The sequence below is a fragment of the Diuraphis noxia genome, unplaced genomic scaffold (assembly GCF_037042655.1).
Source record: "Diuraphis noxia isolate RWA-SAM2 unplaced genomic scaffold, SU_Dnox_SAM2 contig0006, whole genome shotgun sequence".
In the NCBI taxonomy this organism is placed as follows: domain Eukaryota; kingdom Metazoa; phylum Arthropoda; class Insecta; order Hemiptera; family Aphididae; genus Diuraphis; species Diuraphis noxia.
Genome location: NW_028301716.1, coordinates 2,059,816 through 2,082,850, shown reverse-complemented (window position 1 = coordinate 2,082,850; position 23,035 = coordinate 2,059,816). Strand labels below are relative to the sequence as shown.

General features: G+C 32.7%; 1 protein-coding gene, 1 non-coding gene and 1 pseudogene across 2 annotated transcripts; all 3 read left to right on the top strand.

Annotated features, from left to right (window-relative positions):
- Window positions 1-8,484: 8,484 nt before the first annotated feature.
- LOC149054502 (small subunit ribosomal RNA) lies at window positions 8,485-10,931 on the top strand (annotated as a pseudogene).
- Window positions 10,932-13,229: 2,298 nt separating this feature from the next.
- Window positions 13,230-14,892, top strand: LOC149054501 (uncharacterized). Its single transcript, XM_089229981.1, has one exon. It carries the CDS (start codon window positions 13,261-13,263, stop codon window positions 14,890-14,892), a length of 1,632 nt encoding a protein of 543 aa, XP_089086107.1. The 5' UTR covers window positions 13,230-13,260.
- Window positions 14,893-22,228: 7,336 nt separating this feature from the next.
- On the top strand, window positions 22,229-22,386 carry LOC149054500 (5.8S ribosomal RNA). Its single transcript, XR_016192265.1, has one exon. It is a non-coding gene; the product is annotated as a 5.8S ribosomal RNA (ribosomal RNA).
- Window positions 22,387-23,035: the final 649 nt, after the last annotated feature.

Below are 23,035 nucleotides of genomic sequence, written 5' to 3'. Positions count from 1 at the left end.
ACTCAATGATGTAACTATAAATGAATTTCACCCTTTACCAAATATTACGGAAATATTAGATCAATTAGGACAGTGCCAACTCTTTTCCATAGTAGATTTAAAGAGTGGGTACCACCAAATTTCGTTATCTAAAGATTCTAGGGAACTTACAGCTTTTTCGACAAGTCAAGGACACTATCATTATAAACGTATGAGTATGGGACTTGCGTCCGCACCAAGTACATTTGCTAAGGCTATGGCTAATGTGATGGCAGGTTTAATAGGTATAAAATGTCTCGTATATTTAGATGATATAATTATATATGGGAAAAATTTGAATGATCACAATAAAAAATTAATCGATGTATTCGAACGATTACGTATTCATAATTTAAAAATAGAACCAGATAAATGCGAATTTCTTAAAAAGGAATGTTTATTTTTAGGTCATATAATTTCAGAACATGGAATTAAACCAGATCCAAATAAAATTACTTCAGTTATGAATTTTCCGACACCGAAAAATGTTAAACAAATTAAAAGTTTTTTAGGACTTAGCGGTTACTACCGAAAATTCATAAATAATTATAGTTCTATAGCTAATCCAATGACAAATCTTTTAAAGAAGGACGTAAAATTTAATTGGGATGATAAATGCCAACAAGCTTTTGATAAATTGAAAACAATACTTTGTTCAGAACCAATTTTGCAATACCCAGATTTTACAAAAGAATTCATACTTACAACCGATGCTAGTGGTAAAGCACTAGGGGCAATTTTATCACAAGGCAAAATAGGGAGTGACTTACCAATTTCTTATGCATCACGAACATTAAACAAATCGGAATTAAATTATTCAACGACAGAGCTAGAATGTTTAGCAATAATATTCGGAGTAAAACAATTTAGACCTTATCTATATGGCAGAAAATTTATAATATTTACTGATCATAGACCATTATCATGGTTATTTAATTTAAAAGATCCTTTGTCCAAATTAGCGAGATGGCGTATTGAACTTGAACAATATAATTATGAAATTAGATATAAACCGGGAGTACAAAATTCGAACGTAGACGCATTAAGCAGAATGTATAATATTAACGAAATTAAAGAAGAAAGTTACGCAACATTTTTAGAAAAATTCGAAACAATAATGATAACAAATAAAAACGTAAAAGAAGTACACGGTGAATTATTAGAATCGCCAAGCGAGTATCATATAGTATCAGAGATAGAAAAATATTATAATTTTATATCAGGAATTAATTACGAACTAAAGCAAAAATTTGGGAAAGATAAAATATTAAAAGCAAATAAAGACTTAGGCGATGTCGTAAAGTTTAAACATGAAGATAGGTATATAATATTTTTAATAACAAAAACTAAAGAAAAACAATTGACAACATATGAAAATATGCATTTAGCATTGTTAAATTTAAAATATTTTTGTCAGAAACATAATTTAAGTAAACTAGCTATGAATCAACTAGGACGAAAAGATGGATTAGAATGGGCTAAAGTGAGATCGATGATTCGATATGTATTTCGTAATACAAATATAGAAATAATAATTTGTTCTAAATTAGAATATACTAAAGAAGAAAAATTAATAATTTTTAAACAATTTCATGATTCTAAATTAGGGGGGCACGGTGGAATACACAGAACATTAAAAAAGATAAAAAGACAATTTAATTGGCCAAATTTAAAGGAAGAAGTAAAAGAATATATAAAAAATTGTCCTTCGTGTCAAACGAACAAAAATACAAATAAACACCATAGGAGTCCGATGGTCATTACTACTACGAGTACTAAACCATTTGAAAAAATTTTTTTAGATATTGTAGGACCTTTATTAACCACTGAAACAGGAAATACGTATATTTTAACAATGATGGACGATTTATCGAAATATTCGTTAGCAATACCTCTTGAAAATCATACAGCAAATAATGTAGCGAGAGCTTTCGTAGAAGGATTTGTTTGTGTACACGGTCTTCCAGAGACAATTTTGACAGATCAGGGTACAGATTTTCTTAGTAAAATTTTCGCGGAAGTATGCAAATTATTAAAAATAAATAAAATAAATTCGAGTCCTTACCATCCACAAACAAACGGTAGTTTAGAACGATCACATAGGACACTAGCCGAATATCTAAGACATTACGTAGATAAAGATTTAAAAAACTGGGATAAATTATTACCATACGCATTGTTTGTATATAACACAACGGAACACACGGCGACAAATTATCAGCCATATGCGTTAGTATACGGGAGAGAAATCGATATACCAGTTAAATTAAAGTGTAATCCGGAACCTAGATATAATTATGACGACTATATTTACGATTTAAAATACAAAATGCAATTGTCACACCAAGTTGCCAGGGAAAGATTAATTAATAGGAAAATAAAATCAAAAAAACAATACGATAAAAAAGAGCATAACGAAAATTATAACGTAAAAGATTTAATATTGCTTAAAGATAATACACAAAAAAATAAATTAAGTCCTTTATGGAAGGGACCATATGAAGTTTTAGACGTGTTAGACACGGAAAATATAATTATTTTACGAAACAGTTTGGACAAGTGCAAGGTACGCAAACTTGAAGGGAGACCACTCCTCTTGCCACTTCATGATGAAATACGACCAATGAAAAATCATGAAATACTGTTGGCCAAGAAGGAGATAAAAAGAATATTTAAATGCAAAGAAGTACTGCAAAAAGCTTGCCTAGAACAACTAGACAAAAGTTTAAGATCAACTCTAAACAACCTAAGTCCGTCATTTATTGAAAATTACATCACAAAAGGAGACACAACTAATGTAGTAGTATTTTGGAACGGAAATTCGGATTTAAACGTCTTAAAAAGATTAGACATAAACAGATTCCCAGTATTAAACATAACGTGTTATGACACTAAATTCAATGGCACTTTTACAATATTGTTAGAAAATTTAAATACAAAAAGGACAATCTTCGAGTACGAAATAGGTACATTCAAAAAAACAGGAAGACTATTGAATTTAGAGGAAACACACGGGATGGTTTGTAATAAAAAACATAGATTAACGTATGCTCACGATCCGAGAACTGATGTAAAATTGACAAAATGTATTTTTGATTTTATGGTAAGGAAAGTGAAATACGATAATCTAATAAGACATTTTTGAAAAAAAAAAAAAAAATAATAAAAAATACGTAAGGGTTCAATGTAAAGTAAATACACAAAAGAAAAAATACTACTACAAAAGTTAATAAATATTAATATAAAGTTTAATTTAGATTAATTTAAAAAAAAAAAAAAAATAAATTTAAATATATATAAAATTAAAATTTTTTTTTAAGTATAAGTAATTTAGCAAAATCATTAAATATAATATTTAAATGTCTGCTATAAAAGAGAATATTAGTACAGTCATTACGAATTATGAGAATTCTAACAGAGATCTTATAATCAGAATGGATCTGTGTTTGATTCTTGTAATTTAACTTGGGCATATATCTACACGAAAGAGTAACAGAGACAGTTGAACAATTAGAAGTCTGATTATGAATTTTAAATATTTGAATAATAATAGTTGTGACTTCTAGTGGTTCACATGTTAAAAATACTATATAAAAATACATAAAATAATTATAATCTGAACTACACGAGAAAGATAAAATCACAACGGTAATTAAAAATCAAAATAATAATAATCAATTCGACCATGGTGTTCGTCTTGAAAAACTTTTTTTTTACATATAAGTTTTTGAGTCGCGCATCAAAGATTGAATGGATGATAATCCACTAAAATAAACAATAGTAAAACAAAATGACAAATAAAATAAATGACAATAATATATTATATAGTATAGATATAAGAAATCTAATAATGAATTTAATAATGATAATGATAAAGAACTCTTTAAGTAAATAACATAGAAATAATAAAGTGGTGAGGGATGATATTAGACATAAGATATTTATATTATATTAATCAATTAATTAAAAAAAAAAAAAAAAAAAAAAATGTATTATTTAATCACTTTATATTCACATAGAAATAAGAAAACATATGGGAATGATATATTTTAATGTAATTATATGGGATTATGGGAATTAATATTATATAAAAGGGTGAGTAACACTTAATATAAAAACTAACACTAACCAAATATACTAACATATTAAAGGAAATATATATATATTGTAATACTAATCACATATTTTAATGTAATAACTAAATCGTAGACTTGTTGTAATACGAAAATATATATTTTATTGTACTAACAAAAATACTATTGTAATCAAAAATGACAAACATGAAATGTAATAATATATAATTGTAAATGCTTCATGCATATATAATATTGAATGTAAAACATAAAATATGAAATTAATGAAAATTGTATTGTAAACAAGTTGTTTGAACTTGTGAAGAAATTATTGTAAAATAACTATATTGTACACAGATTGATTGATTTCTGTCTTTAAAAACATAAATCAATTTTTTAGAGGGGAGGTGCTATGGACTAGCGTCCCGCATTACATAGTTCACGGTCAACTAGGTACCAGCCGAACCAGGATAGGGTAGGATGCGACCAACTTTGTAATTATAAGAGAGAAAGCATCCCGTGGAAATCATTAACGTTAGGGCAACACGTAATCATGTGGTTAGACGACTATGAAAGATCGTTGATAGGTATACACAGGATGTGGGATTATGCATCATTACAAAAGTTACAAGAAACAATGTCATAATGTATTATTATAATGTATATTTTTTCATAATAATAATAATGTTAATAATAATATAAATTATCGAAGTCTGTAGCCGCATGGGATACGCATTTAGCTCGTACGTGGGCGAGTGGCATTTCCGTCAATCTAGATAACTTTACCACATCCGTGAGAACAGCGACAAGAGCAAGTAGACTATGGGGAGTAGAGGGTAGCACTATATAAGGGACCCCGAAACGGCCTGTATTCAGACGCGACTTGACCAGACTAGCCAGAGCACCTTCACGCCAGTCTGTTGTTTAATTTAATTCATTGGACTTAGAAAATTTCTTATAAACAATATTCTGAACTTAGAAAATATTCGAATCAAACCGAATTTATTCTATCATTCAGAATACTTAACTTACATTCAGCTTTCATGTTATAAATAAATATATGTTTTATCACAATAAATAAACAATTAATCTAATTAAGAAGAATTCTACGTTGTGTAATTAACTCAAGAGTCACCTTCCAACCATCATCCTTGACTACTGATACCTGTAGCGACGTGATCACTACACTATAATGACGCTTCAAATTTTCTCTATAGCTATTTGAAGCAAAACTTATGGAAAACTTGGTGTTAAATTTTATAACCTTAGATATAAATACAAACAATATTATGAATTTTGAACTACAAAATAATTTGCAAATATTCATGGTTTTGACGAATTTCTGTCAATATTTGAAATTCAAATGCTAATAAAAATTTAATTTGAATTTCCGGTTGACATTTTTTTTGAGATAAAGATTGACAAATTTGTAAGGAATCTTGTATTAAATTTTCAAATCTTAGATTTAAAAGGAATTTTTTTATGAATTTCTAGGATAAAATAATTTACGAATTTTCGTGATTTTTATGTATTTAGTCAAAATTTGAACTGTAAATGCTTATTAAAAAAATGTGTGACTATATTATATTTCTTTTATTTTTCAAATAATATTGTATAAATATATTAGGAGCCTTGTATAAAATTTTCAAATCTTAGGTATAAAAAGAAAAACTTTTATGAATTTCGATCTAAGATAATTTGAACATTGCCGTAATTTTTATGTATTTAGTCAAAATTTGAACTTCAAATGCTAATAAAAAAAACCATGCCCATGTATTTTTGTAATTTTTTAATCACTGTATCAATAACTTATGAGGAACTTTGTATTAAATTTCCAAGTATTTTGATAGGGCCAAAAAAATTTTATCAACACTTCAAAAAAATTTTTTCAGAAAAATTGAAAATTTCAGTTGTCTATAAATACCTAAAAAAAGTCAAAATATTTTGAAAATTAAATCATGTAAAGAAAATGCTAATCTAAATAACTGGTAAAATTTTCATGTATCTACGACTTATACTTTTTGAATAATAACAAATGTTTAAAATCGTTTGAGGATATATTGTTATCGTTACACTATTTCGAAAACATTTAAAATTCAACGCACTTAAAATTTTTCCTATAACGACGCTTCGAGTTTTCTCTATAGCTATTTGAAGGAAAACTTATGGAAAACTTAGTGTTATATTTTTAATCCTTACTTATAAACAAAACCTTTTATGATTTTTCAACTTCAAAATTACTTGCAAATTTTCGCGTTTTCGACATATTTCGTAAAAATTTGAACTATAAACGCTTATTAAAAAAAAATTGTTACTAACGATTTTTAATTTTTTTTAGCTACAATAAGAAAAACTTATAAGGAACCTTGTATTAAATTTTCAAGTTCTTTTGGTCGTCCAACATTTTAAATAAAAATTCTCAAAATAATCGAAAATTTCAGAGGTCTATAAATAACTCAAAAAAAAAGAAAATTTTTGAAAATTAAACTGTATATAGATAACACTAACATAAACATTTGGTGAAAATTTCATGTATTTACAGTGATTAGTTTTTGAATGACAATCATATAAAAAAATCGATTTGCTCGAAAACGGGTTTTGCGTAAAAATTCCCGTTTTTTTGTCATTTTTTTTTTGTTTTTCTCGATTTTTTTGAAAACTGTTGGAAAATGTTCACTTTTGACCACTATAATGCACCAAGGATCTTCAATTTTACATCGGAAACCACCCCTAAAGTTTGAAATCGATGCATTATTTCGACTAGTTATGCTGTACACACACACAAAAAAAAAAAAACACACATCATTGTAAAATCAATACATTCATCACTTCGTTCAGAATCTAAAAATTAAAAATATTTTTTATGTTATTTTTTTTCTGTACATATTATTATAATATTTTGTATGTAAAAAGGGCATAATTACCTACGTGCATAACAATAAAATATAACTTTTTGTAAATATATTTTACATGTTTATTTGCCGCGCTAATTAAAAATCATCTGTAACGATTTATGGTCACAAATAAAATTAATTAGTCACCGATGTTTTTTTATTATTGCGGAAAATATATGCGTAAAATATTTAAGTACATTATGTTATATTATATATATTATTTTATTATTATGTACGTTTAGGTAATTATGCACTTTGTGTATAGATAATATGTACATTGTACAATATGTACAATATGTACATATCACATATTTATAAGCTTATTTTTACGTTAGTTATCCATTGTATATGAATCTAAATTCTCAATAGTAAAAATTTGTCTCTAATCCAAATTTGTATATGTATCTCTATTGTATCTTTTAATTTATACATTAATAATTTAATCACTTAAATAATATTGAACACCTCTCACCACAGCTATTGAGCTATATTATATACTGTATATCGTTATTTTATGTTTTCATATTATAATTATTGTAATTGGGTTCGTCCGTTTAATAAATTATTAAATATATATTAATGTTATGTTTCAATTAATTATTATACATAAATTAAATGTGTTCTTTACATTTGTAAGTACCTACATTATTTATATTTATATAGATCATATGAACATGATAAGTTTGTAATGTTTGTATACAGATTGTTTTTTTACTGCAAATTGCTATTGTATTAAATAATATAAAAAATTAAAGTATTATTCTATTTATTTCATATAATATGTTATGTATAACACTCAACTTCCTATATTAAGTTTAAAAATAAAATAAGTAAACAGGTATGTATTTTATACTAACAAAATTATTTAAAAAGTTATACTAATTGGAGATGAAAATATCGTACGATAAGTACTTCAGGTCACTAACAAGTAATATCGTAAAAAACGTGACACAGTTACTAAAAAAACCTATTTAATCGTAATGAAATTATTGTTACTATATAATGTTATTACATGTATTTTAAAAAGTAATTGGGTTAGAAATACAAATCAAGTTTTGGAGTATTATTATTTGTATGCTTTATTTATTGATTAATATTCTTAAGTAAGCAGGGGCTTTAATTAATAAATAGGTCGCGTCTTGTGACTCGTGAACTAGGAGCCACGTACCGTGCGCTAGTACATAGTAAGAAATACTTGGATGACAATTTACGCAACGGTCAACTACATTGACGCGAAACGTCTATAACGACAGTCCGGTCCGTCTCGTCAACGTGTCGCACTCCGTGTGCCGACCACACCACACACACACACACATTTTGTTGTTGTTGAACCGCGGTCGGTCGCGCGGCCGTGACTCACAGCGGTCCCGGCCACGCGATCGCCCTCGGCGTCGGCTCGCCGCCCCCTTCCGCGGGGCGTCGGACCGGCGCTCGGACGCACGCGTCCGAGGCCGCCACGTGCGTGGCGGTCGCGGGGCGCGGTTGCAGTAAACCCGAGATCCCTGGTTGATCCTGCCAGTAGTCATATGCTTGTCTCAAAGATTAAGCCATGCATGTCTCAGTGCAAGCCGCATTAAGGTGAAACCGCGAAAGGCTCATTAAATCAGTTGTGGTTCCTTAGATCGTACCCAAGTTACTTGGATAACTGTGGTAATTCTAGAGCTAATACATGCCGACAGAGTTCCGACCGTCGCGGCGCTCTCGGGCGTCGCGCGCGGGAGGAACGCTTTTATTAGATCAAAACCGGCCCGTCGCGGCGCGCTTCGTGCGCGTCCCGATCGCGGCCCGCGCAAAGACCTGGTGACTCTGAATAACTTCGAGCTGATCGCACGGTCTCCGTACCGGCGACGCATCTTTCAAATGTCTGCCTTATCAACTGTCGACGGTAGGTTCCATGCCTACCGTGGTGGTAACGGGTAACGGGGAATCAGGGTTCGATTCCGGAGAGGGAGCCTGAGAAACGGCTACCACATCCAAGGAAGGCAGCAGGCGCGCAAATTACCCACTCCCGGAACGGGGAGGTAGTGACGAAAAATAACGATACGGGACTCATCCGAGGCCCCGTAATCGGAATGAGAACACTTTAAAACCTTTAAACGAGGATCAATTGGAGGGCAAGTCTGGTGCCAGCAGCCGCGGTAATTCCAGCTCCAATAGCGTATATTAAAGTTGTTGCGGTTAAAAAGCTCGTAGTCGGATCTGTGTCTGGGCGGTGCCGGACCACCCTGGCGGTCCGGCGTGTCGCGGCCGGCCGTGCCGCGGGACCACGTGTCCCGTCGGCGCGGTCGCCGTCGCGCTCGTCAGCCGTCTCGGGGTGTTAGTTACCGGCACGTCGGCCGGACGTATTGTCGGCAGGCGGACACGTGTCTCGTGCTCCCGGCGCGCCGCGCGGCCGTCGGGGTTCGACGACGGGGGCCGCCTATTCCAATCTTGCTGCGCGGTGCTTTTCACCGAGTGCCGTCGGCGGGCCGACACGTTTACTTTGAACAAATTAGAGTGCTCAAAGCAGGCTCAAATCTGGCGGGGCGGCTTCACGGCCGTCTCGTCAAAAGGCCCTGAATACTGGTCGCATGGAATAATGGAACAATACCTCGGTCCCTCGCATCTCCGCCCTTCGCGGGCGCGCGAAACCGCCCTCCGGGGCGTTTCCGTGCGCGGGCCGCCGGGCCGCGGGCGCCAGTCTCCCGCGCGTCCCGTCGGGCCGGTTTTCGGGACCGGAGGTAATGATCAACAGAGACGGGCGGGGGCATTCGTACCGAGACGTTAGAGGTGAAATTCTTGGATCGTCTCGAGACGAACTGACGCGAAAGCATTTGCCAAGTACGTTCTCGTATGATCAAGAACGAAAGTTAGAGGTTCGAAGGCGATCAGATACCGCCCTAGTTCTAACTGTAAACGATGCCAGCTAGCGATCCGCCGGCGTTTCATTAACGACCCGGCGGGCAGCTTCCGGGAAACCGAAGCTTTTCGGTTCCGGGGGAAGTATGATTGCAAAGTTGAAACTTAAAGGAATTGACGGAAGGGCACCACCAGGAGTGGAGCCTGCGGCTTAATTTGACTCAACACGGGAAACCTCACCAGGCCCGGACACCGGAAAGATTGACAGATTGAGAGCTCTTTCTTGATTCGGTGGGTGGTGGTGCATGGCCGTTCTTAGTTGGTGGAGCGATCTGTCTGGTTAATTCCGATAACGAACGAGACTCTGTCCTGCTAACTAGGCGGGTAAACCCGGGTCGGCGTGGGCGCGGCGCCGGCGGTTTCGGCCGTCTGCGTTCGCGTTCCCGTCGGCTCGGCCCGGTATCCCCGAACGCGTTCGCCCGTCGTCCACGGCGGTCGTCGGGCGCGACCGCGCCATCCGCGTCCCGGCGTGCGGCGGGCGTGTGGGGGTCGGGGGGCAACCTCCGGTCGCCGTGCGTCAGTCGTGCGCTGGGCTCCGCGGTGAAGCGCGACGCGTTCGCGGCCGTCGCCGGCGGATCACGATACGTTACTAGGGCTACCGCCGGCTCCCAGGAGCTTAAACTCTTCTTAGAGGGACAGGCGGCGGACGAAAATAGCCGCACGAGACTGAGCGATAACAGGTCTGTGATGCCCTTAGATATTCTGGGCCGCACGCGCGCTACACTGAAGGAATCAGCGTGTGTTAACATTCCTGGGCCGACAGGCTTCCGGGTAACCCGCTGAACCTCCTTCGTGTTTAGGGATCGTGGCTTGCAATTTTTCCACGTGAACGAGGAATTCCCAGTAAGCGCGAGTCATCAGCTCGCGTTGACTACGTCCCTGCCCTTTGTACACACCGCCCGTCGCTACTACCGATTGAACGACCGCAGTGAGGTCTTCGGACTGGAAGCGCGTGTAACGAGCTGTGACTTTATCTATATTTACTTATGAGTCCCTGGTAGTAATATCATAATAATAATGCTGGAGAGCAGCGGCGTAGTGCTAATAATAGTCATAATACATCTGACACTATATATCTCACTACTCATATAAATATTCTATATTATATTATATATAAATAGGCCACGCAGGAATTGTGTGTTTTATGGAGATCGTGTTACAATGTTTTATATAAGGAACATCCGGTTAACTGTCCGTGTAACCACAAGCCACAGTCACACGCACCATATATGGCCATGAGAGTTACGTAACATAGATATGACCACTGGAGTAGGGACTAGGGATTTCTCTACGAGAGGAGCTCGTAGACCGTACAATAGTCAGACGAACTTACCAACGACTAGCGACTGGAAGCTGAACACACTAGAAGTCACATCTCGTTATTACCATTAAATAAATTAATTGAACTTAGTCATTTTTTCAATATTATTAATTATTGGACTTGTAATAAATAAAATATTATTCAAAAAACATCAAGTGTTGATTATTCCATTCAACTTCTTGACAATCCTAGAAGGGCTCGTTACAATTTGGCGCTGTGGACAGGGTTGTTTCAAGAGGGAAAAAGAAGAATACTTAGAATATTTTTGAAATTATTTTCGAAAATTTTTCTTCTTTCTACTTCTAACGGAGGTAATTCATATCCGATCACTGTGAGAAGACAGGCCATCTTCCCACGACTCCGTGAAAACGAAAACCCAGCAGTAGCAGTCAAGGAAAATCAAGGAATAAGAATGGCATCATCATCATCATCCGTCAATTCAATCGCTTTGGTGTGAGTATTAGAATAAAGTTGTGAAAATTAGTTTGTTCGTCTCCTATGGTATTATTGACCATAGTATAGTTTTAATTAAGGAATAAGATTGGGGAATAAATAATAATATTAGTTAAAAAATATAATAACAGGAAAACAATTATAATAATAATTTATTAAATTAAAAATTTTTTTAAACGTTTTATTGAAAATAAATAAAATTTTAAATTACGCAAATTTAATTTAAATTTCTACGCTAAATTTTTAAAATACTTTTAAGTATACTTTTAATACTTTAAATAATTTAAATATTTTAATAATTAAATTTAATTTAACATAATATAAAGAACTAAATAAATAATAAAATAAAAAAAGAAAAGTCAAAAGTCAAATTAAAATAAATATAGTAATTAAATTAAATTAATTATTTAAAACAAGTTTAAATAAAACGAAATAATTAATGAAATAATTTTAAAACTAATAAAATATAGTTCAACAAATTGTAAAATTTATAAATATAAGAATTTATAAAGAATATAAAGAATAATATAAATAATATAAAGAATTTTAATTCGTTTGCGTATTTATTTTTTATTTTAAAAAATATAATAATAAAATTTTTTATAGTGTACACTGTACACTAAAACATAAAATAAAAATAAAAATAATTTTTATTTATTTCCCTAGTTAACAATTGTTGTAACATCGAATTGAGAATTTATAATTGAGAGAATTTAATAATAAAGAATATTGTGAAATTGAGAATTATTGTGAAGAATTTATATTTTTTTTTAAGGCAGAGAAGTCCTTATATTTTATTTTGAGTAAAAGAGAATTATTATTGAGAATTTATTGAGAATTAATTAATTATTGTTATAAAGGCCGTGAAGTAAGTCCTTATATTTTGTGAATTTATTTGAAGACAGTTGAAGTCTGTATTTTTAAAGGCCGTGAAGTAAGTCCTTATATTTTGTGAATTTATTTGAAGACAGTTGAAGTCTGTATTTTTGATTTTTATAGGCCGAGTAGTAAGTCCTAATATTTTGTGAATTTATATATTGAAGTTATATAGGCCGTGAAGTAAGTCCTGATATTTGAGAATTTTTTTTAGACAATTGAAGTCTGTGTTTGAATTTATTATTGTAGGCCGTGAAGTAAGTCCTGTTATTTTGTGATTTTTTTTTGAAGATAAATGAAGTATATTGTGAATTGTTTAATTGGAATTAATTTTATAAGGCCGGAATAAGTCCTTTTTGTAGAAATTTTGTGTATTATTGAGATTTAAATGAATTAAAGAGAATAATAATAATAAGGCCGTAATAAGTCCTTAAGTAAAAAAAATTATAATTGTGAGAGATAATAAAAAATTTTATATAAAATAAATAATAACGAATATTGTTATGTGTAGGAATTTATGAGTTTAATAATTTTGAGTTGAATAAAAAATTATATAGAATTAAATATTATTTAATTTAATTAGTAAAAATAAATAAATAGGAAATAGAATTAATAATTAATTTGAAGCGAATAAATAATAAATTATAATTGATAGTAAGTTGAAAAATTTGAGTAATTAAGTTATTTACGTATTAGAAGTATTAATTGAATATGATAAGACAGATTAATGAATAAAGAAAATAATACATTAGAAGTTAAGGAAACAGATAGTAAAAATTTATTAACGGAAGAATTACAGGAAATTAAGGAACTTGTAAAAACTGAACCCACTAACGTTACAACTGATAATAAAAACGTAGTAGATATTAAAGATAATAAAAATAACGATAAAGTAAAAATAGTTGAAAGTGAAATATTAATTGATTTAAGTACAGAAGAAGGTTATCAATATTCAGTAGATTTAGATAGGGAAAAATATTTGAAGTCATTAAGGGAAAAAGATTTATTAAATACAAGTATAAGACCAATTTTAGTTAACGAGATAGAGTTACGACAAATAGGAACACGTACCAAGAAAGGGTTAATACATACTCAATTAGAACCAACTAAACGTAATACAAGGAAGGTAAATAAAATGGCTACAGTTACTAAAGTTTCTTTAGACAAGGTTACAGGTATGATACCCACATGTACAGGTGAGCGTGATGTACATCAATTTATAAGAGCTTGCGATTTAGCATGTTCAATGGTAGACAAGGAGGAATTATCGATACTTACTAAATTTATAAATACGAAATTATTTGATAAAGCATTAGAAGTGTGTAGATATAGGGACGTATCAGAGTGGGAAGGAATAAAATTAATTTTGTTAGACGCTTTTGAACCACAGAGAACAGCATCATCTTTACAAGTAGCGTTAAATTCGGTAAGAATGAGAAATAATGAGGACGTTAGTTCTTATGTACATAGGGTAGAACAATTATATTTTAATTTATGTGTAGTTAGTACAAAAGACAAAACGCCTGAGCAATCTACCGTAATAACTGACCAATTAAAGGAACAAACATTAGTAGTATTTTTAAAAGGTCTAATTCCAAGTTTAAGAACGATAGTAAAATCACGTAATCCTCCTACACTTGAATCTGCTATGCAGTTAGCTAAAGAGGAAGAATCCGAACTTACATCCGATTATGACGCGTATCAGTATTATGGGAACAATAACGCGCGAAATGGAAATGATAATGGTGGAAATAATAGGCGAAATAACAATAATTTTGAAACATTTAATAATAGGTACGGACATAATAATAACAGAAATTTAAATAATAGTAATAGACATTTTAACACTAATAATTATCCGCGACAATCTTATAATCAAAGACCGAACAACAATTTTATTAGACCACAATTTAATCAAAACCAAAATTTTAATAGACTAAACAATAATCAGAATCGAAATAATTTTAATAATAATAATAGATTCCCACCACGTAATAATAACTATAATCGCAATAATAATAATTATCCAAATAATAACGTATTGAGTAATATAAGCTGTTACCAATGCGGAGGAAACCATTACGCACGGGATTGTATGCGAGCGCGAGGTATAAATAATACGCGTAATCCGAATGCACATAATAATTTTACGCGACCAGCAATAAATCATAATACTGGAGTTGTAAAATGTGCATATTGTAATATAGTAGGTCATGATATATCGAGATGTTATAAGAAACTAAATTCGGAACAAACTAATAATTTTTCGGGAAACTTAAATCGATCGAACGAGGCAAGTGGCGCTCGCCCGATAAATTTAATAGCCGCTGTCGAGGAACAAGATGCTTATACTTTGTAACTGTTATAAATGATAATCATGTGTCATGCCAAAGTGTTAATATAAAGAAAGAATTTATAGAGTTACTTTTAGATACTGGAAGTGATGTTAATTTAATAAAATTTAGTACTTTGATACCAGATACACTAGTACATGAAAATAAAAAAATATATTTAAAAGGAATTAATGACAAAATTGTACCAACAGTAGGTTTAGTAAAAATAATTTTAAGATTTGATGATATTAATATAGAAACTGAGTTTCAAGTAGTTTATGATTCGTTTCCAATACCTAAGGATGGTATTTTAGGACAAAAATTTTTAATAGAGAATAAAGCAATTATAGATATAGCTAAAAATTCGTTAGTTATAGATAATGATAGTAATGATAGTTTAATTAATGAAATAAATAAAAATGAAATGAAATTTGTATTAAAACCACGAACGGAAACCGTTGTGGCAGTGCCTATTGCAGACCCAGCTATGGAAAATAAAAATATTATAATACACAAACAGGAACTGATAAAAGATGTATATTGTGCGAATATAATAGGGACCGTGGAAACAGGAAGGGTCATGGTTAGTTTATTAAATGTGTCCGAACTTTCACAAGAAATAGATACGAATATTATGAATAAAATATTGTATGAAACCGCAAACAATTATAACATACACGCGATAAAAACCGAAATTAATAATGATAATCGTGTAAATAAAATTTTAAATCTAATACGAAGCGATCATATGAGTGATGAGGAAAGGCAAACGATATTTAAAATATGTGAACGATACGCAGAAATATTCTATTTAGAAGGAGATCGATTAACTTTTACAGATGCAGCCGAGCATGTTATTAATTTAAATATTAACCAACAACCGATTTATCAAAGACCTTATAGGTTACCTTACTCACAACAGACAGAAATAAGAAATCAATTAGATAAAATGGAGCAAGATGATATTATAGAACCTTCTAGTTCACCGTGGAACGCACCACTCTTGTTAGTAAAGAAAAAGGCAGACGCCAGTGGAAAAGAAAAGTTTCGTATTGTAATAGACTTTAGAGCTCTGAATCAGGTCACTTTAAATGAATTTCATCCTTTACCGAACATTACGGAAATATTAGATCATTTAGGACAATGTCAATTATTCAGTGTCATTGACCTTGCTTCTGGATTCTATCAAATTCCTTTATCTAAAGCTTCACGTGAATTAACAGCCTTTTCAGCTAATAACGCGCATTATCAGTTTAAACGAATGGCAATGGGAATGAAAACTAGCCCTGCTACGTTTCAAAGGTTAATGGATAACGTATTGTCTGGAATAATTGGAATAAAATGTTTAGTATATCTTGACGACATAATAATATATGGGAAAAATTTAATAGATCATAATAAAAAATTAATCGATGTGTTCGAACGATTACGATTGCACAATTTGAAAATACAACCTGATAAGTGTGAATTTGTAAAGCGAGAGTGTTTATATTTAGGTCATGTTATATCGGAAACAGGAATAAGACCGGACCCTAAGAAAATTCAAGCTGTTTTAGACTTTCCTGAACCTAAGAATGTTAAACAAATTAAATCTTTCCTAGGATTATCAGGATATTATAGGAAATTTATTGAGAATTATAGTAAAATTGCTAAACCAATAACGAATTTATTAAAGAAAGATGTAAAGTTTGAATGGAATGAGGAGTGTGATAAAGCTTTCGGTAAATTAAAACATGCATTATGCACTGAGCCTGTATTACAATATCCCGATTTTACTAAAGAATTTATTTTAACGACCGATGCCAGTGGAAAAGCATTAGGTGCAATATTATCACAAGGAGAAATAGGAAAGGATTTACCTATAGCATATGCTTCTAGAACCTTAAATAAAAGTGAACTTAATTATTCTACAACAGAACTTGAATGTTTAGCTATAGTATTCGGAATAAAACAATTTAGACCATATCTTTATGGGCGAAAATTTACAATTTTGAGTGATCATAGACCGTTAGCTTGGTTATTTAATTTGAAAGATCCGTTATCAAAGTTAGCTAGATGGCGAATACAGTTAGAACAATATAATTACGTAATAAAATATAAACCGGGAGTACAAAATGGAAATGTAGATGCTTTATCGAGAATGTACACCATAAATGAGATAAAAGAAGAGAGCTATAATAATTTCTTAGAAAAATTCGAAACAACGTTGATAACAAATAGTAATGTTAAGGAAGTAAATGGAGAACTATTAGAGTCACCAAACGAATATCATATAGTAACTGAAATCGAAAAATATTATAATTTTAGAACAGGAATTAATTACGAAATAAAACAGAAGTATGGGGATCATATAATTTTAAAATCTAATAAAGACGTAGGTGAAGTAACAAAGGTGAAATATAACGATAGATTTATAATATTTTTAATAACCAAAAGTAAAACTAAACAATTAACTACATATGAAAATCTATATACTACACTATTAAATTTAAAATATTTCAGTGAAAAACATTCTTTAAATAAACTTATAATGAACCAGTTAGGAAGAAAAGATGGATTAGAATGGACGAAGGTTAGAGCTATGATCCGTTATATATTTAGAAACACAAAAATAGAAGTATTAATATGTTCAAAATTAGAATATACTGAGGAAGAAAAATTAACTATATTTAAGCAATTTCATGACTCTATTTTGGGAGGACATGCAGGAATAGGCAAAACCATTAAAAAAATACGACGGCAATTTAATTGGCCAGGACTCAAAGTTGATGTTAAAAATTATATTAAAAAATGTGAATCTTGCCAGAAAAATAAAGTAACAAATAGAAAAATTAAGCAGCCTATGGTGATAACTTCCACAAGTTCAAAACCTTTTGAAAAAATATTTTTAGACATAGTAGGACCTTTAGTCACAACAGCATCAGGGAATAATTATATTTTAACTATGCAGGATGATTTAACAAAATATTCTTTAGGTGTACCATTACCTAATCATACAGCAAATACAGTTGCTGAAGCTTTCGTAATAAATTTCGTTTGTATTCATGGAATACCAGAAACTATACTAACAGATCAAGGAACTGATTTTCTTAGCAAAACATTTACAGAAGTATGTAAATTATTAAAAATTAATAAAATAAAAACTAGCCCGTATCACCCACAGACCAATGGAAGTTTAGAAAGATCGCACAGAACTTTAGCAGAATATTTAAGACATTATGTAGATAAAGATTTAAATACATGGGATCAGTTAATACCTTATGCTTTATTCGTATATAATTCAACAGAACATACATCTACAGGTTATCAACCCTATACATTACTATATGGAAAAGAATTGAATATTCCAGTAAATTTGAAAAATAACCCAGAACCCAGATATAATTACGATGATTATCTATATGATCTGAAACAAAAGATGCAAGAATCGCATAAAATTGCTAAGGAAAGATTAATCAAAAAGAAATTAAAATCTAAAACAAAATATGATACTAACGCACATAGTGAAGAATTATATGTTAAGGATTCTATATTATTAAGAGATAATACGCAGAGAAATAAATTGAATTCTTTATGGAAGGGACCATATGAAATTTTAGAGATATTAGATACAGAGAATATAATAATACAAAGGGGAAGAAATAAGGTTACTGTGCATAGAAATGATGTGAAAAAATATTATGAAATTATAAAATAAAATTAACTAAGTTGGTAAAGAAATAATATTAAGAGTATAGAATATAAATATAAGAATATATTATAAGTAACATAATGAAGTAAGATAAAGATAGGTATTACAGGGGAAGAATAGAGTAAAAAAAAAAAAAAAAAAATTGATATTTAAAAATTAATGGGAAATAAATTATTATTTTAGGGAAAAACAAAGAAAATTCTTATTGGAATTGGAATTGGCTATTGGAGGAGAACCTCACTGTATTAATATTTTAGGTCCGGATGAGTTACCAAAATGTTTATTGAGGCATATAAGTACAGCAAATCATAATTTACTCGAACCATTTTCTAGAACCAAGATGAGAGAGTATACTAGAAATATTGCACGATTTTTACATGATATGACAGAAAACAGGGGTTGGTTAGATTATTCATGTTGTGAAACTTTAATGGATTTTATGGAATTCGTACAAGAACCTAATTATATACTAGAGTATGAGAGAAATGATTAATTTAACAATTGATATAACATTATAGATTATTGGTTGTAATGGCAGTCAGAGGACAGGAAATAATCAATGAAGTTATGTTGGGAACAACTGTATATTATAAGTATGATGGGTATGTCACGATTAAAAATGTATCGGGTGAATCAGACGATGAAATTGTATTATCTAATGTAAGCAATTGTAACATAGACTCATTACGTATAAAATGTACTCTGATAAGAGATCCGCCGGTGTTTTTAGCAACACTAGTAGATATACCATTAACATATTATATGCAAAAATCTTGCGTAATATACATAAAGAGTAAAAATGATACCAAATATGAACCTATTAAAATGCCAATAACATATAACTTTCTAAAATTTAGAGAAGCAGATAATGCATTAAATGAAACAATAACTAAACTTGATAATCAAACTACCAATAATGATACAAATAACAATAACAATGTTCAAACAGAATCCAATTTCGCTACTACCAATTTAATTAAAATTAATAAAACCAAGGTTTATACATCAAGTACAATATCTGTAGTTACGCATGAAATAATGGAGTCGCAAGAAATTGAAGGTATTACCAGCGAAAGAGCAAAGAATAATGAATTAACAAGTGTTGAATGTAGCACGGAAATAGCAAAAAATAATATTGTATATGATACTACTATAAACATAAATGATAATGAAATGAATACAATGGATTTAACTGTAGAGAATAAAACTGAAAATAAAACTAAAAACAATTATGAGGTAAATTATGTAGTATACGTTGTGTTTGGGATGTTTATGATGACAATTATAGTTGTGACAGTAGTTACAATATGTGAATATAAGCGTATAACCAGAAATAGGCAATTGACGCATCAATCATATGTGTTATCAGATATGGAGGATATAGAGTTGTAAAATTACTGTAACTAGTCATTTAAAATATAATAAAATATAGTAAATATAATTAATATGAGTATAAGAGTAGTATAATAAGAAATCAAATATTAATGTGAAATAAGTTTTAATGTAATTTAATATGATTAAGTGATTGAGAACATAGATACCATTAAAGGTGTATGGATAAAATGAGTTGGAGAATTAGTATATTTAAATATTGGGGACATGTATAGATGACCTATAGTAAACATTATACATGTTACCATAAAGATTTATATTTAATTGTGAATGTCATGTTAAGGGATTGTATTTAATAATAATTATTACAATTATTTGTTGACATTATTTATGTAGGTTATTCTGTTTGACAATCATACAAGGACCTATAGTGCAAAGTAAATCGTGTGGAGAAGGTGAAGTAAAAATTGAAAAAGAAACATCAGTAGAACAAATAACTGATACTCCTGATAGGTTATCTATTACTAATAGTTTTCCACCAATACTAACTAAATAAAAAAAATGAATTGCAACAATTTGTTAATACTAGAATTAAGATTAGAATATGGTTTTAATGATATATATAAATAAATAAGAATAAACAGATAACATTTAAATAAAATAGTAAGAATCAGTAAATAAATCATAATGGATAGGAACAATCAATTATTGCAAGAAATAAATATAAATTTAGCTATACAAACACACATTAATCCAAACCAAGGAGAATGGTATAATTTTACAACTTGTTTTGATTATCATATAATAACTGCAAATGAATCTATATTAGTACCGTATGAAGATAAAGAAATTTTAGAAATAATAAATTCTATAAAACGATTTTTAGTAGATATGATGATAAATAGAAATTTAAATAATCCTATATGTATGGAATTAGCCAGATTTATAGAAAGGGTGCCAACAGCCACTGATATGTTATTCTATGAAAGATAAAATAATAAATCATTTTAGACAAATAATTATGAATGGTCAATAATATTAAGAAAAAATTTATAATTTACTAATAAATTTATTATTGTAATTAAAGGAAAATATTATATGTATTAACTAACAAAACTATTAATCAACTATTATTGTATAACAAAACTTATATACCATTGTAAAAATATATATGACATTATATAATTATTATACTAACAAAATATTTATTGTAATTAATCAACAAAAATATATATATAAAAATATGTAATATGTATAAACATATGTAATCTGTAATTTTATAATATTATCAACAATAATTGTAAACTTTGTAAACTGGATAGTTTGATATCTAGTCATATTATTGAAATTGTAACAATGAATTTTAAGCTTTTTGTAGTTCTATGATGTTATAGCCCTACAAAAACCTTTTTTTTAGCGGTGAGGTGTAACGAGCTGTGACTTTATCTATATTTACTTATGAGTCCCTGGTAGTAATATCATAATAATAATGCTGGAGAGCAGCGGCGTAGTGCTAATAATAGTCATAATACATCTGACACTATATATCTCACTACTCATATAAATATTCTATATTATATTATATATAAATAGGCCACGCAGGAATTGTGTGTTTTATGGAGATCGTGTTACAATGTTTTATATAAGGAACATCCGGTTAACTGTCCGTGTAACCACAAGCCACAGTCACACGCACCATATATGGCCATGAGAGTTACGTAACATAGATATGACCACTGGAGTAGGGACTAGGGATTTCTCTACGAGAGGAGCTCGTAGACCGTACAATAGTCAGACGAACTTACCAACGACTAGCGACTGGAAGCTGAACACACTAGAAGTCACATCTCGTTATTACCATTAAATAAATTAATTGAACTTAGTCATTTTTTCAATATTATTAATTATTGGACTTGTAATAAATAAAATATTATTCAAAAAACATCAAGTGTTGATTATTCCATTCAACTTCTTGACAATCCTAGAAGGGCTCGTTACACGCGTTATTCGGCCCCCTCGGGGGCTGGGTCGTCGCGCGACCGGGAAGATGACCGAACTCGGCCGTTTAGAGGAAGTAAAAGTCGTAACAAGGTTTCCGTAGGTGAACCTGCGGAAGGATCATTAGAGACGGGCCCGCGGCGCCGGCGACTCGCTTGCCGGTCTCGCGCGCGCCTAATCCGACCCCGTGGCCGCGTGCGCTCGCGCGCGACAACCGCGCACGGTTGTCGTCCGCCGACCGCCCGAGCGCCGCGACCCCCGACCGAGAGTCGACCGAAAGATGGTTACCGTCGTCGGAAGACGATTGTGTAAACGAAAAAAAAAAAAAAAAACAAACACCCGACCCCGAACGGCGGATCACTTGGCTCGTGGATCGATGAAGACCGCAGCTATCTGCGCGTCGTCGTGTAATCCGCAGGTTATACGAACATCGACCAGTCGAACGCACATTGCGGCCTCGGTGACCCGCGGGTCCCGGGCCACGCCTGTCTGAGGGTCGTATACCGGATACTCGGCCAGACCGATGCGCCGGCACGGCAGGCGTCCGGCGGAGCGCGCGCGCCGCGTCCGGTCCTCACGGGGACCGGCGCCCGCGCGCCCGTCGGCCGCACGCCGCGCCTGCGCGAGTTTGGCGGCTCGACCGGGGAAAACGCGGGCTACCGCTCGCGGCTGCCCCCGGTCGTCCGCCCAAGTTGTGACGGCAAACAGTCACGGGTTCTCGCGCCGTCGAACGGCACGTCCCCGTCCGCCCGCCGCGCGAGAGCGCGGCCGGGTCGGCTGAGAGTCGTCCTCGAGACGCCACCTCTCCGGGAGCCTCGAGGCGGTCGCGGGCTCGTCGCCGTCCGCCGACCGTGGAACCACCGAGCTTCGGTCGCTGGCCGCGTCGCGGCCGGCCGTCCGCCCCGGTGTCGGTCCGCCGTCACCGGGCGGTACGGCCGCCGCGCCGTCGGCCGCGTAGCCGGATCGACCGCCATGTAACGGTCAACTCAGAACTGGCACGGACCAGGGGAATCCGACTGTCTAATTAAAACAAAGCATCGTGATGGCCCGGGACGGGTGTTGACGCGATGTGATTTCTGCCCAGTGCTCTGAATGTCAACGTGAAGAAATTCAAGCAAGTACGTAAACGGCAGGAGTAACTATGACTC

Bases quoted from the DNA above. Each gene is read 5' to 3' on its own strand.
- LOC149054501 (XM_089229981.1), top strand. From the start codon at position 13,261: ATGAATAAAGAAAATAATACATTAGAAGTTAAGGAAACAGATAGTAAA.